The sequence below is a fragment of the Neophocaena asiaeorientalis genome, unplaced genomic scaffold, assembly GCF_003031525.2.
Source record: "Neophocaena asiaeorientalis asiaeorientalis breed wild unplaced genomic scaffold, Neophocaena_asiaeorientalis_V1.1 scaffold280, whole genome shotgun sequence".
NCBI classification, from domain to species: Eukaryota; Metazoa; Chordata; class Mammalia; order Artiodactyla; family Phocoenidae; genus Neophocaena; species Neophocaena asiaeorientalis.
This window is the reverse complement of record NW_020185321.1, coordinates 6,936,292-6,951,941: the sequence shown is the minus strand read 5'-3', so window position 1 is coordinate 6,951,941 and position 15,650 is coordinate 6,936,292. Positions and strand designations below refer to the sequence as shown.

General features: G+C 35.3%; 1 protein-coding gene across 1 annotated transcript; it reads right to left on the bottom strand.

The window, feature by feature from the left end:
- Positions 1 to 356: 356 nt before the first annotated feature.
- LOC112392209 (zinc finger protein 607-like) lies at positions 357 to 14,668 on the bottom strand. The gene is made up of 3 exons (XM_024733779.1): positions 14,484 to 14,668; positions 13,290 to 13,388; positions 357 to 3,666 (listed from the first exon to the last, which is right to left on the bottom strand). The coding sequence occupies exons 1-3, from the start codon at positions 14,626 to 14,628 to the stop codon at positions 2,705 to 2,707; spliced, it is 1,206 nt and encodes a 401-aa protein (XP_024589547.1). The 5' UTR covers positions 14,629 to 14,668; the 3' UTR covers positions 357 to 2,704.
- Positions 14,669 to 15,650: the final 982 nt, after the last annotated feature.

The window sequence follows — 15,650 nt, the reverse complement described above, 5'->3', positions numbered from 1 at the left end:
AGTTTTGAAATCAAGAAGTGTGAGTCCTCCAGATTTGTTCAAGATTGTTATGGCTACTGGCAGTCCTTTGAGATTCCATATGAATTTTAGGGTGGGTTTTTGTATTTCTGCCAAAAACATCATTGGGATTTTGATAGGAATTGCATTGAATCTGTAGACTGCTTTCATTAGTACTGGCATTTTGATAACATTAAGTCTTCTAATCCATGAACGTGGGATATGTTTCCATTTATTTATGTCTTCTATAGTTTCTTTCAGCAATGTTTTGCAGCTTTCATTGTACAAATCTTTTACTTCCTTGGTTAATTCCACTATTTCATTCTTTTTGATGCTATTGTAAATGGACTTGTTTTTGAAATTTCCTTTTCATATTGTTCATTGTTAGTGTATAGAAATGCAATTGATTTTTACATGTTGACTTTGCATCCTGAAACTTTGCTGAATTCATTTATTAGATCTAACAGCTTTCTTATGGAATCCTGAGGGTTTTCTACATATAACATCACGTCACCTATAAACAGAGATGATTTTACTTCTTCCTTTCGAATTTGGATGCCTTTATTTTTCTTGCATAAATGATCTGCTGAGAACTTCCAGTACTACGTTGAATAGAAGTGGTGAAAGCAGGCATGCTTGTCTTGTTTCCTGATATTAGATAAAATCTTGACGTTTATCAAATATTATGTTTGCTGTGGGTCTTTCATATAGCTTTTATTTTGTGGAGATAGTTTCATATATAGCTTTTGTTATGATTGAGATGATTTCCTTCTGCTCCTATTTTGTTCAGCGTTTTTATCATAAAAGGTTGTTGAATTGTCAAATGCTTTTTCTGCATTAATTGAGATGATCGTTTTCTTCCTTCATTTTGTTGATGTGACATATTACACTGATGAACTTTCATATGATGAACTATCCTTGAATTTCAGTAATAAATCCCATTTGGTCATTTTGTATAATTCTTTTAATATGCTGCTGAATTTTTTGCTAGTACTCTGTTGAGGATTTTAAAATCAATGATCATAAGAGACAACGTTCTGTAGTTTTCTTTCTTGCAGTGTTTTTCAGTAGCTTTGGTAACAGGGTTGTACTGGTCTCAAAGAATCAGTTAGGAAGTATTCCCTCCTCTTCAACTTTTTTGAAAAGTTTGAGAAAGATTAGTATTAGTACTTGTTTAAATTCACCAGTGAAGCCACCAGATCCAGGACTTTTCTTTGTTGCGAGGTATTTTTTTGGCCATGCTGCATGGCTTGCAGGATCTTAGTTCTCCAACCAGGGATTGAACCCAGGCCATGGCAGTGAAAGCCCAGAATCCTAACCAGTAGGCCATCAGTGAACTCCCTATTGGGAGATTTTTTTTTGTGACTGAGTCAATTTCCTTACTACTTATAGAGTAGTTACCAGTCTATTCAGGTTTTCTATTTATTCATGTTTAACTCCATGGTTTTGTTTCTAGGAATTTGTCTATTTCACCTAGGCTATCCAATTTTTGGCATACAATTGTTCATAGTACTCTCATAATCCCTTTATTTCTGTATAATTGGTAGTAATGTCTCCCCACTTACACTTTTTTGTGTGTGAATTTATTTTTTAATTTTGTATCACAACTTTTTTTTAATTCAAGTATAGTTAATTTACCCCACTTTCACTTTTGATTTTAGTAATTTGAGTCTCCTCCCTTTTTTCTTAGCTCATTTAGCTAAAGGTTTGCCAATTTTGTTGATCTTTTTGAAGAACTTCTGGTTTCAAGATCTTCTCTGTTGTTATTCTGTTCTCTTATTTCATATACCACTGCTCTATTCTTTATTTCTCCTTCTGCTAGCTTTGTGTTGTTTGTTCTTTTTCTAGTTCTTTAAGCTGTAAAGTTAGGTTGCTAATTTGAGACCTCTCTTGTTTTTTAATATAAGCACTTATAGCCAAACATTCCCCTTTAGCACCACTTGTATGCCTTAAATTTAGTTTTCTTTGTCAATCATACTTCAGTAAAGCTGGTGGGAAAAAAAGATGGTCCTTGTTGGGGCTGCATGTCTTTACCAAAAAATACAGAACCCTCACAGCCTCTGCTGGGCTTACTGCCATGAATAGCTATCTCTGTGTCAGACTCAATGCGTACTCCTTTGTTCTGCTTAATCACGGGTGTTAGTGGCACTCAGGCATGCCCCCAGTTTTCTGGATGTTACACCCCACAGGGAAGGAGTTTGTGTCCTGCCACTGCAGAACAAAGTGGGCTGTGTGCAGCTATATTGCCGTTGTCAGATGTGGAGTTGATCGGCTGGCTATGGGTTACTGACACATTGCAAGGAACTAGAACTTGTGCATCCTATCTCCTCTCTTGCTATAAGTAAACACTGTTCTACTTGATCCTGGGGTGTATTTTTACTATTCTCCATGACCTCAAATCATGCACTGGTCTTTTTCTTGGTGGCACTTATCTACCTTGCAACCTTGGCCAAAGAGCCTGGGCACTCAGTAAATAGTGAAAAGGGGGGAATGCCATAAATGACTTTCTAATATAAAGTACAGTATAAATTCTCTGAAGGTGAACAGTATTTGGATCATAACTGAAAAACTTAAAACATTGTTTAAATTCCAAGGAGTTCCTGCCAGCCTAAATTATTTGATGCTTTATAAGAACGGAACCATGTAAAATCCTTCTCATATTCTCTTCATTTAAATTGTTTCTCAAGTGGTATAATTCCACTGTCTTCTATACATATATCCCATAAAGTCTCTCTCCAGTATGAATTCTGTGATGTACCTTAAGCATTGAACTAAGTCTAAAGGACTTCCCACATTTGTGGCATCCAAAGGGTTTTTCACCAGTGTGAATACTCTGATGTACTTTAAGGCTTGAACTGAGCCTAAAGGACTTCCCGCATTTGTTACACTCGAAAGGTTTCTCACCACTGTGAATACTCTGATGTCGAGTAAGGCGTCCATACACACTAAACGCCTTCCCACATGCCTTACATTCATAGGGTTTCTCACCAGTATGAAATCTGTGGTGTATAGTAAGTTGATGGCTACTCCTAAAAGTCTTTCCACACTCCTTACATTCATAGGGTTTCTCACCAGTATGAATTCTCTCATGTCTAACAAGATGTGAAGCATGACTAAAAGCCTTCCCACAATCTTTACATTCATAGGGCTTTTCACCAGTATGAATCCTGTCATGTTGTATAAGGTTTGAGGCTTGACTAAAGGCCTTCCCACATTCCTTACATTCATAGGGTTTCTCACCAGTATGAATTCTCTGATGTATTCTAAGTGTTCCAACGTCACTAAAGGCCTTCCCACATTCCTTACATCCATAGGATTTCTCACCAGTATGAACTCTTCCATGTTGAGCAAGGTTTGAAGCACGACTAAAGGCCTTCCCACATTCTTCACATTCATAGGGTTTCTCCCCAGTATGAATTCTCTTATGTACTTTAAAGTCTGTAAGACGACTAAACGCCTTGCCACATTCCTTACATTCATATGGTTTCTCACCAGTATGAATTATTTGATGTACTCTTAGGTCTGTATGACGACTAAAGGCCTTCCCACATTCCTTACATTCATATGGTTTCTCTCCATTATCAATTCTGTGATGTAGAGTAAGAGATGAACGTTTTGTATAAATGTATGTTTTTCCATTGCTGATTATTTCATATCTTGAGTCCAAATCTACAACAAATAGGAAAAAAAAAGTTTCTTTGACCACAAAACATTTTATAGAATTAAGAGAAAATTGAAAATTTCACCCATTAGAGATGGTTTAAAGAACTCTAAAATACAGTTATAAAACTTGAAAATTTAAAAGGAGGGCTCATGAAAAAAATAAATAAAAATAAAAATAAAAAAAATAAATAAATAAAAGGAGGGCTCAGAAAAAGTAAATTTATGCAGTAGAGCACTGGTAAACAAAGACATGCACAGAACACATCCAGCCCTGATTTGTAGTGTTTGCCAATGTCTATGGTGTAAATACTCCCACCACAGGCAATTCCAAGCTATCAGTGTAATGTAACTGAACCTGGACTTAGGGATGATAAGTAAACTCTTGTCCCTAGAGAGCCAGTATCAGCCAGCTCTAAATACCACTTCCATCTAAAATATAAATATATACACATTTTAAAAAGCAATTATACCTGATCATTCTTCAATTACAATTCCCCTAAAAATACACATTTCTGCCACTGTGACTCTTTCCCTCCTGTGCATAGCCATGTGTGCTTTTATTTGTTCTTCATAACACATTAAGATATTGAGAGTCTTTACTTAGTTATTCCTCCCCTGACACTTTATTATTTATGATCCTTACATATGTTCAACCTGTTTCATTCCTTCATATCTTTTCTCAGGTCCTCTCTAGCTTTCCCTTTTAACCAAGGCCAACCATTCTGGTCATCCCCAGAAAAGTATGTCCATCAATTCTCTGACATATACCAGGTATACCAGTTGTATGGTATTTTGAACATTTAGGGACTTTGGGCAAAAGAGGGAACTTGAATTATATAGAAAAGTCTAGAAGAATGCCAAGAATTATATTAAAAAGAATTGGCAGTTGTGGGCTGAATGATAAAAATCTGTATGAAGTACCATGAGCAGAATCCAAAGCGTTTCATGAGGGAGCTATGAGTTGAGGGCAGAAAAAACCTTCTTGTAACTAGACTATGGTATGCGTACAAAAAGTTGAAATAATATTAACAACAATCTTCAAAATTGAGTAACAATAGAAATTAATAAATATCAGAAAACCAAAAACCCTTTCATCTGGAACTGGAAATGCCATCTCCAAAAATGCTAGATCACTATGGAAAGAAAAAACTGAAATAAAAGAGTTCTAGTAAATGGACTACACAGAAAATAAGCACATATCAGAATTTTGGGCATTCAATTTCACCATGCAGAGAACTCAAAACTTAAAATAATTATCTCTGTAAAAAAGGTGAGTTGAGGGCTTCCCTGGTGGCACAGTGGCTGGGGGTCTGCCTGCCAATGCGGGGGGTGCGGGTTCACGCCCCGGCCCGGAGGATCCCACGTGCCACGGGGTGGCTGGGCCCGTGGCCCATGGCCGCTGGGCCTGCGCGTCCGGAGCCTGTGCTCCACGGTGGGAGAGGCCGCAGCAGTGAGAGGCCCGTGTACCACAAAAAAAAAAAAAAAAAAAAAAGGTGAGTTGAGAATCAAAGCCTAATATGTAGAAAATAAACAACAAAATAGAGGGAGGCATAAAAATAAAGATAAAAGGAGAACATAATGAGTTATAAAACAGTAACATTAACAAATAAAGAGCTGGTGCTTTAAAAAAATCATTGTAAGAAATATTAGATAAACCAATTAAAGACAGTTAAAAACAAATAAAATAAGAAAAGAGGAAAACAAGAACCACAGAGAGGGACTTCCCTGGTGGTCCAGTGGTTAAGAATCTGCCTTCCAATGCAGGGGATGCAGGTTCGATCCCTTGTCGGGGAACTGAGATCCCATGTGCTGCGGAGCAACTAAGCCCACGTGCTGCAACTACTGAGCCCATGTACCACAACTAGAGAGACTATGTGCTGCAACTATGGAGCCCACGCACTGTGGAGCCTGTGCACCACAACTACAGAGCCCACACGCCTTTGGGCCCACGTGCCACAACTACTGAGCCCATGTGCTCTGGAGCCTGCATGTCACAACTAGAAAGAACCCTGCATGCCTCAACAAAGAACCTGTGTGCCGCAACAGAAGATACTACATGCCACAACTAAGACCCGACACAGCCAAAAATAAATAAATAAATAACATTAAAAAAAAAAAAGAACCATAGAGAAATTAATTTAAATTACAAGGGTACTATGTGAATACTTTTGAAAGTATGGATAACTTTCTAGGAAAATTTATTAAAATTGAACACAGAAGAGAAAGCCTAAATCAACCAGATGCTACAGAATAAACAGAAAAACACCTGCCAGGAAAAAATTAAGAAGAAGTGTCATAAGCATATTTCAACACCTATATTGTAATTTCTCAATATCTAGATCTAAAATATGGATACAGCATAACTGGACAAAGGGAAAATTTAGGAAGCCAGCAGGCATAACCCTAGAAATCTTATGCCAAAAAGAGAGGAAGAATTCAAAAGCTTGGAGAGTTTTGACTGGCCAAAACTAAAAAGGCAGTAGCATAAAAATGATTGTGACAGATAATAAACCATGCAATAAAAAGCAATGAAATCAGCAATGATACAAGAGAAAAAAATTATTTCTCATCATTAAATAACTCCTTAATTGAAGAAGTTCTAGTTCCAATATGGTAGCATGAAGTTCCTACAGCCTGCCCCCTCTCTGATTTCAACTATTAACACTTGACAAAATACAAAAATTAACTACATAAGGGCTGTAAATAAAAGCAGGAGGGCTTTGGAAAGGAGTCAGACTATACAAAGCAATCCAGACTGAGCTGAGTTTCTTGCTTAACTCACTCTCATGTCCTTGCTTCAAGGGCAGATCCCAGTTATTGTGGGGTAAGCGTGGGCTACAAAAATTCCAATAGAAACTCCACAATGTTTCTGGCTATAAGAACAATGAGAGGGAGCACTGCCAAACTGGAAAGCAAGGCGGGGAATGCTGGGACGAAAACAGCCAGAGAAGATTTCCTAATTTGGTATTTGGGTATAGATCAGTACGACATTCACTCTTACCAACAACAACACATGCATGAGAAGGATATAAATCAGTACGGCAACACTATACCTAGTAAACAATTTGAAAACCTTCCCACAAAGAAAATTCCAAGCACAGGCAGTTTCACTGGTGAACTGTTTCAAATACCTAGTGGAGAAGTACTACCAGTTCTAAACAAAACTATTCCAGAAAATTGAGGAGTGAATCAGTCTATGCAGCTAGTTACTCTGATACCAAACAGGAGAAAAACAGTATAAGAAGTGAAAATTACATACTATAAAACCTTGTAAACATATATGCAAAATACTAAACACTATCTTCACTAACAGAATCCATCAATATATAAAAAAGGTAATACATAATGCCTGTCTTAGTCCTTTTGGGCTACTATAACAAAAGATAAAGACTGGGTAGCTTATAAACAACAGAAATTTATTTCTCACAGTTCCAGAGGCTGAGAAGTCCAAGATCAAGGGACTAGTATGGTCATATTCTGGTGAAGGCCTTCTTCCTGGTTCATAGCCAGTGCCTTCTCAATGCATCCTCATATGGTGTAAGGGGTGAGGAATCTCTGTGGTAACTCTTAATAAGAACACTAATTCCACTCATGAGTGCTCCACCTTCATGACCTAAGCATCTCCCAAAGGCTTTCCCTCCTAATGCCATCATCTTTGGGGGTTCGGATTTCAGTATAATACTGGGGGGTAGAAACATTCAGACCGTAGCGATGATCAATCCCAGGAATACAAGATTGGTTTAATATTTGAAAATTTCATCAATATAATTTATTATATTAACAAAATAAAATTTATAAAACCCATATGGATCATGTCTAAAAATTTTTTTTAAAAAAGCATTTAATAAAAGCCACATCCATCCCTCATAAAAGGAATTTATCCTAATAAAGATCACCTGCAAAAAACCCACAGCTAACACCATATCCAACGGTGAGAGAATTATGCCTACCACATATGATCAGAACAATAAAAAGTTATACCCTCACCACTTCTACTCAACATTGGACTAGAGGTTCCAGGCAGTGCAATAAATCAAAAAATAAATAAAGGCATGCAGGAGAAAAATTAAGAAACAAAAATGTCCTTAATCATAGATTACTTAATCATATGTGTAGAAAGTCAAATGTAAACTATAAAACAGCTACTAGAAAATAGTAATTGAGTTTAGCAAGGCTGAAGTATATACAACCAATATGTAAATACAAGCAAACACTCAGGAATTCAATTTTTAAAAATACAATTTAAAGTAGTATCAAAAAATAAGACATAGTGAGGGATATATCTCACAAGAGATATGTAAGACCTGTACACTATAAACTATAAAACACTGCTGAGAAAAGTTAAAGATATAAATAAATGGAGAGACATATCATGTTTATGGAATGTAAAACTTGATACTGTTAAGATGTCAATAATTATTGCTGAATTGATTTATAGATTCAATGTAATTCCAATAAAAATCCCAGCAGACTTTTTTGTGGTCTATGATGAAATTGACAAGCTGATCCTAAAATTTATAGGGAAATGCAAAGGACCTAGAATAGTCAAAACAACTTTGAAAAGAACACAGTACAAGGACTAAATAACACTACTTAATTATAAGACTTATGAAGATACACTAATCAGCAAGTTTATGTGTCAAGACACATCAATTAATGGAACAGATGATCAGAAATAAATCCATACATATATGAAAAACTTACTTTCATCATTTCAAAGGCAATAGAGTGAAGAAAGGATAGTCTTTTCAAGAAATGATGCAGGAACAATTGGGATATCCATATGCCAAAAAAGAATCCATACTTTGATAAACAAAAATGAACTAAAAAAATGGATCACAGACCTGAATGTAAAACGTAAAACTGTAAAACTTTTGGAAGAAAACAGGAAAAAATGTGTGACCTTGGGCTAGGCAAAGAATTCTTAGATACAACACCAAAAACCAAGATTCATAAAGAATAAATGGATAAACTTGATTTTGTCAAAGTTCAAAACTTCTGTTCTCCCAAACACACTGCTACAAGAATGAAAGGAAAAATCATAGCAAACAAGAGAATATTCAAAAAGGATATCTTTTAATGTAGAATATGAAAAATAACTTACAAGTTCAATAAGAAAACAAACAACCTAATAAAACAGACAAAAGATTTTAAAAGATACTGCACTAAAGAAGACAGCAAATAAGATCCTCAACATCATTAGTTATTATGGAGAAACAGATTAAAACCACAACAAAATGACACTATATACTTACTTGAAAGGCCAGAATTAAAAAGATTGACCGTACCAATTGTTCATAAGATATGGAGGATCCAGACCTTTCTTACAGCTGGTGGAAATGTGAAATGGTATAGAAACACTGTAAAATAGTTTCTTACAAATTTAAATTTATAATCTTATTTATCTAAATTTAAAATCTTACAAATTTAACCATACAATCCAGGCATTCAACTGCTCGGTATTTGGCCAAAAGAAATGAAAGCATATATTCATTCAAAGACTTATAAACAAACGTCTACAGCATCTTAATTTGTTATTGCTAAAAACCAAAAATGTCCTTCAGAAGATAATGAATAAACAAATTGTGGTATAACCAAATACTGGTATAGTACTGAGTAAAACACACATAACAACATGGATGAACTTCAACCTAATTATGCTGACTGAAGGAAGATGAAAAACTTCACACTATCATTCTGTTTGTATAAAACTACAGAAAATGCAATCAACTCTATTGTGATAGAAGTAGAAAGTAGATCATTGCATACCTAAGGAGGTTGGAGGAAGAAAGAGGAAAAAGATTACGAAGGGACAAGAAATGCAAAGTTTTGAAAAAAAATCATTTTAATAGATTCAGATAAAACATTTGACAAAATTGAACACCCATTCATAGTTAAAAAAAAATCAGCAAACTAGGAACAAAAGAAAACTACCTCAATTCAACAAAGGTCACAAATGAAAAAACCTACCACAAGACTTTCCTTTTCTTTAAGACTTTCACTTTCTATGCCAACATGAAAAACAGAGTAGAGACCAGAAACAGATACACATACAGTGATTTCACTTCTGACAAAGGTGCCAAAGCAATCCAAAGGGGAAAGGAAATTCTTTTTTTTTTAAATGGTGCTGGAATAACTGGGTATCCATAGGGAAAACATGAGTCCTGAACCCTACTCACACCGTAATAAAAAATTAACTCAGAATGGATATATAATAGAACTAAACATAAAAGCAAAAATTATAAAAGGTCAAGAAAAAGCAGGGAAAAAACTTTGCCACCTAGGGGTAGGCAAAGATTTCTTGGATGGTATACCCCAAAAAAATCATTAAAGAGAAATTTGATAAATTGGAATTCATAACAATTTAAAAACTCCTTGTAAGATATTGTTAATAAAATTAATAGGTAAGTCACATTGTGGGAAAAAGTTTTTAATGTTCCAAAAGGACTTCCTTTTGTTCCAAAATAAAGAACAGTTACCCTCAAATATAAGAAAATAATGATTTCAAATGGCTAAAGATTTGGATAAACACTCCAAAAAATATGAATGATCAGTAAATAAAAGAAACTCAAGATCATTAGTCATCATGGAAATGCAAAAAGATACCACTACATACCAACTACAATGTCTAGAATTTAAAGGACCGACAATACCAAGTGTTGGAAAGAAAATGGAGTAAGTGGAATGGAGCAGTGCAAAATTTCTAAAATTGTTAAACATGCAGTTATTACTCAACAATTCCACTCTTAGGTATTCATCCTATAAAAATACACATACACAAATATTCATAACAGTTCTACTTATAACTAGTCCCAAACCGGAAACTAACACAAAAGTCCATCAGTAGGTGAACAGAAACATAAATTGTGGTCTATCCATAAAACAGAATAATACTTAACAAAAAATTGAACAAAGTAGTGATACACGCAACAATACAGACATACCTCAAAGTCATTATACTTACCAATGGAAGCAAAACATAACAGAATATATAATGTATGATTCCATATTTATAAAATTATTTGAAAAGGCTAATCTAATGTACATTGACAGAAAGTTGATCAGTGGTAGTTTGAATGGGAGTGGGCATGGGGCGTGGAAATTAATTGGGAAGGGAAACAATGGAAACCTTTCACGTACTGTAAATGTTGTGTATCTTGATTATAGTGGGAAATCTGGGTTGTTTACACTTTTTGACCATTAATACACAATGCTGCTATGAGCAACCATGTACAAGCTTTTGTGAGATGTACATTTCCAGTTTTCTAGAGTATGTAGCTAGCTATGAAGGAAAGAGATGAGAAGAAAAGCATGGCCTTCATTAGCTTGAAAAACAAGTAAATCACATGGCATGCCAGAAGATGGAAATTGCTAAAGAAGAAAATGAAATTGGAAAGAAGACTCAGGATGGCTAGGATCAGGGGAAAGGCTCACTGCAAAACCCCACTAAAAGGATGATATTTGGGCAAAGATCTAAAGACAATAAGGGAGCACACCCTATTGACTGGATGGTAACTCCAAGTTTAACATTTTAAGAAACTGACCAGCTGCTTCCCCATGTGGCTGGACCTTTATTTTAACCTATTTGTGTTTCTGACTCTAAGATGTATTTCTTACAGTTGGATCATGTTTTTTATTTTTAATCCATTCTGCCTACGTTGGTCATTTAAATGGAGTGTGCACTCAATTTACCTTTAATATAATTACTGATAGAATTTATGGTTAAAATTTGTTACATATTTTCTATGTGTCTTAAGCCTTTCTTCCCCTTCTATCTCTTAATTATTACCTTCTTTTGTGTTAAATAGATATGTTCTAGGATGCCATTTGATTTCCCTTATTATTTCTTTTACTATATATTTTTTAGTTATTTTCTTAATGGTTTTCCTGGGAATTACAATTAACATCTTAATCTGTAACAATTTAAATCTGATCAATACCATCTTAATTATAATATTATAAAAAACTATGCTCCTGAATAGCTCCATTCATTCCCCAAGCCATGATAATTTGAATGCTTAAAAAAAATAAACAGGGCTTCCCTGGTGGTGCAGTGGTTGAGAGTTCGCCTGCCGATGCAGGGGACACAGGTTCATGCCCCGGTCCGGGAAGATCCCACATGCCACGGAGTGGCTGGGCCCGTGAGCCATGACCGCTGAGCCTGCGCGTCCAGAGCCTGTGCTCCGCAACGGGAGAGGCCACAACAGTGAGAGGCCCGTGTACCGCAAAAAAATAAATAAAAAACATAAAATAAAATAAACAGAAGAGGGAGCCCTTAAAATCACAAATTTAGAAAAGGTATCCAGAATCTTGACTCCTTTCTCAAAACTGAGGAAAATTAATCTCATATATAAATGACCCCCCATCCCCCAAAAAGGCCCAAGGTCCACTTCTATACAAGAAATTATATGACTAAATTTAATGACAGTTATAGAGACAATATATATACATCTAAAGCAAATGCCCTGAAAACAAGGAAAAAAACTATACCATACTATTCAATAACATGCTAAAAGACAAGAAAAAACTTTTAGATAAGAAAAATCATAAATGAGAATTAGAAAAACTCAGAATTGGGTGATAGAGCTCACAAGTAAATTTCAAATAAATGAAAAATAATGAAAGAATACAAACCTAGAAAGAATATGAGAATAAATCCAACAGATCAATGTTAACACAAATAAGAATAAAGAAATATTTGAAAAGGATATGAAAATGAATTACAATTTAACCTATAGTTGTTTTATCTAGGCTTCTGTGTAAGTCTTATGATTAAAGAAAAGGTGAAAATCATATATAAAAAACAAAGACAAAAAACCTAAATCATATTAGGGATCCTAACTACTCTTAGAAAACAATTCTACTAATTCTTCATAAGGATCCACAAAATCTAATAGGATCTTTTCCTTGCTAACATACTAGCTTCATGTCCTGTTAGTCACCATGCTACTACTCAAACACACAAACCTCATCCCCCTTGAGGGCCTTTGCATGTGTGGTTCACTCTCCTTGGTTGGGCTTTCTCATACAGTCAAAAAGCCTGTGACCTTACTTCATGTCTCTGCACAAACGTTAGGAAAGGGTTCTTGATCATGCTACCTTACCTAAATTTGCTGTGTTTTTGTTAGTGTCCTTCATAACATATTTCACTACCTTATATTATTTATCTATTTATTTCATGTTAATTTCTTCCTTAACATGGTATAATCTCCATTACTGCAAGAACATTATCTGCCCTAGTCAGTATTACTGGGTTGATTATGCCAAGCACAGTGCCAGCTCAGACTATTCAAATATTTTCCAGGTATAGGAATGAATGTATTTTTAGACAAGAGTCACATTGAAAAAGAGGATCTGGAAAGAATCTGGTCCAAAATACAGGTAAATGGCTACACCATAGAAGGAAAGGGACTAGCATGAAATTGGGAGGGGAATATGAGAAAAATAACATGGTGAATGATTAATGAGCTTAAGATGAAGTTGATATACTTCCTCTTCACATTACAAGACTTTCCTTCACTGAGAAGGGAGCTTTCCAACTAATGTTTCAAGGACGTGTTTACCAAGTGTATTTACCACCTGGGCTATCATTTACACAAATGACTTCTGCCTGACCTGCTCTTACGTACCTGTACACCAACTTCTTGTTTTTTCTCTCATAAACATCCAGGGTTCTTTTCCTTGCTCCAGTAAGGTAATTACATTTGGCTTAGAAATGGAATGGCCTGCTTTAAAGAAAACAGAATGCCACAGGTTGCAGAAATAAATTGTAACTAGTCAAGGTAAAATTATAATTATGATAATAAAAGATCATAATGATATTGACTATTTTAGAGAAGAACGGGAAAATTAAAGGATAAGAGTCAGTTAGGTAAGGCAAAGTTTTTGTGTTGCTGTATTTAAAATTCAAACTCATATGTCCTCTAACTCTAGAGAGCAAACATACTGTGGTTAAAAACATATTTTGAAGCCTGGGATCAATTCCTGCCTTTGCTACCTTCCAGCTGGGTATAACCTCGAATAATTCACTTAAACCCACTATACCTCAGTATTCTCATTTATAAAATGGGGATAATAATAGTACTGTTGGGGGAACTAAATCAGTTAATACTCTCAGTTATTTTAATCAGTTAAATCACATAATGTGCTTAGAATAATGACTACTACCCAGTAATCAAAATGTTAGCTATTAACATTATTCTTATGCTCTAATGTCACTAGAGGATACAAGAAAAGAGAGCTATAAGATATTCATTCCATTTTGAATGTAATTTTCATGTATTACAACTTTCAACCACAAATCAGATGAACTTCGTTTTAAGAAATGAACTGCTTTTGGTACAGTTTTAAATAAATCCCAATTATGCAATCCATCACCATATACATTGTAGAGGCTCTTTTGATACCGAGAGCAATTTAGGACCCTCTGTCAAGCTGATATCCCTGAAACTGTTTCAGATCTTAAAATGGGGTATTAGAGCAATCTGGAGCACAAATGAATAAAAAACTTGGATCCTTTGACCATGGTTATACAGTATATGCCACAAATACCTAATTTAGCTGCTTGGTCATTATGGAAGAGATGCAAATATAAAAAAAGAACACATGGAGATGTGAATATGATTGAAGGATAGGGAAGATGAAAGTGTTTAATGGAGCTGCCATTTCTAACCTGACAAAGCTCAGACCACTTTTTTGGGAAGAGGAAAAACAAATTTAACTAGTTTCTTGAAAGGCAGCCCTGAAAATTACAGCAGAAAAAATACACAGCCTATAGAGCAGATTCTAAATTAATCTAAATTATTTGAAGCGAATGAACATACCCAGTGAGACCAAGTTACCATAGTTCTCCATCATCACATCCCGGTACAAAGTCTTCTGAATGAGGTCAAGACATTCCCACTCCTGCTGAGAGAAGCCTATGGCCACATCACTGAATGTCAGTGATCCCTGAAACAGTAAACACATGTATCACTGGGCAAATTAAAGAAAATACTTTGAAAGCAGAAGCAGGAGTTGATGGACTTCTCCATAGGAAAAGAGAAAATGAAAGTATGTAGGCTGGCAATCTATGATGTGGAAGGAGACTTAAGCACAAGGTATACATATTTTTTAAGAAGCCTGCCAGCACAGGTCAAATGTCTTCTGTATTCTGGGATACTTCTAAATATCTGAACCATTTGGAAATGGACAAAATAATGTTTCCCTCCTAAATTAAAAAGCGTATATACAAGAATAATGTCCAAATGGTATCTGCCTCAAAAATTCTCAATAAATAAATATTTCTCCAAATTTTAAAAACTGGGTTGCATAAAATTAATATGATTTTCTTCAAGTATCAAGTACTATTATGTTAGATCTTGCCATAAGCATTTTTGCTTGATTCAATAAATCCATTTATTATTTTGGCATATGACATTGTATTTTATAAATAAATCAGATTTAATAATTTATACAATTAGATGCACATTTGGAAGGTTTTCCACAATTGTAAGGTTCTATTTTCACCAACTACATATAATGATATGCATTTTTGTTGCCATCTACCATTTCACACTGAACACTTTCCTTATTCTGAGTGTAGTAGGTAACCTCATTGATTACCAGTGATCTCCATTTCCTGGTATTTATGTCCTAATGTAATCCTCTCCCTTTGAATGTGGTCTGAACCCAGTGAGAGAGAATTATTTCCAACAAATAGAATATAGAAAAGTGATGGAATGTCACATCCAACATTAGCTTATAAAAAACTATGATTTCCACATTGCTTATTCTCTCTTGCTGTCTCACTTGGTCACTCTGATGAAGCCAGCTACCACGTGTGAGCTGCCCTAAGGAAAGCCCCACATAATAAACCCCTTTTGGAGGAAGACGCGGTCGCCGCTGTAGCGGAGCCTCGGACCGCCCACTCCTGCTCCTGATTCACTGCCGTTCGCTCTCGCGGAGAAACAAGTTGGTCAGGAAGCCGCACCGCAGCTATGGCTTTTAAA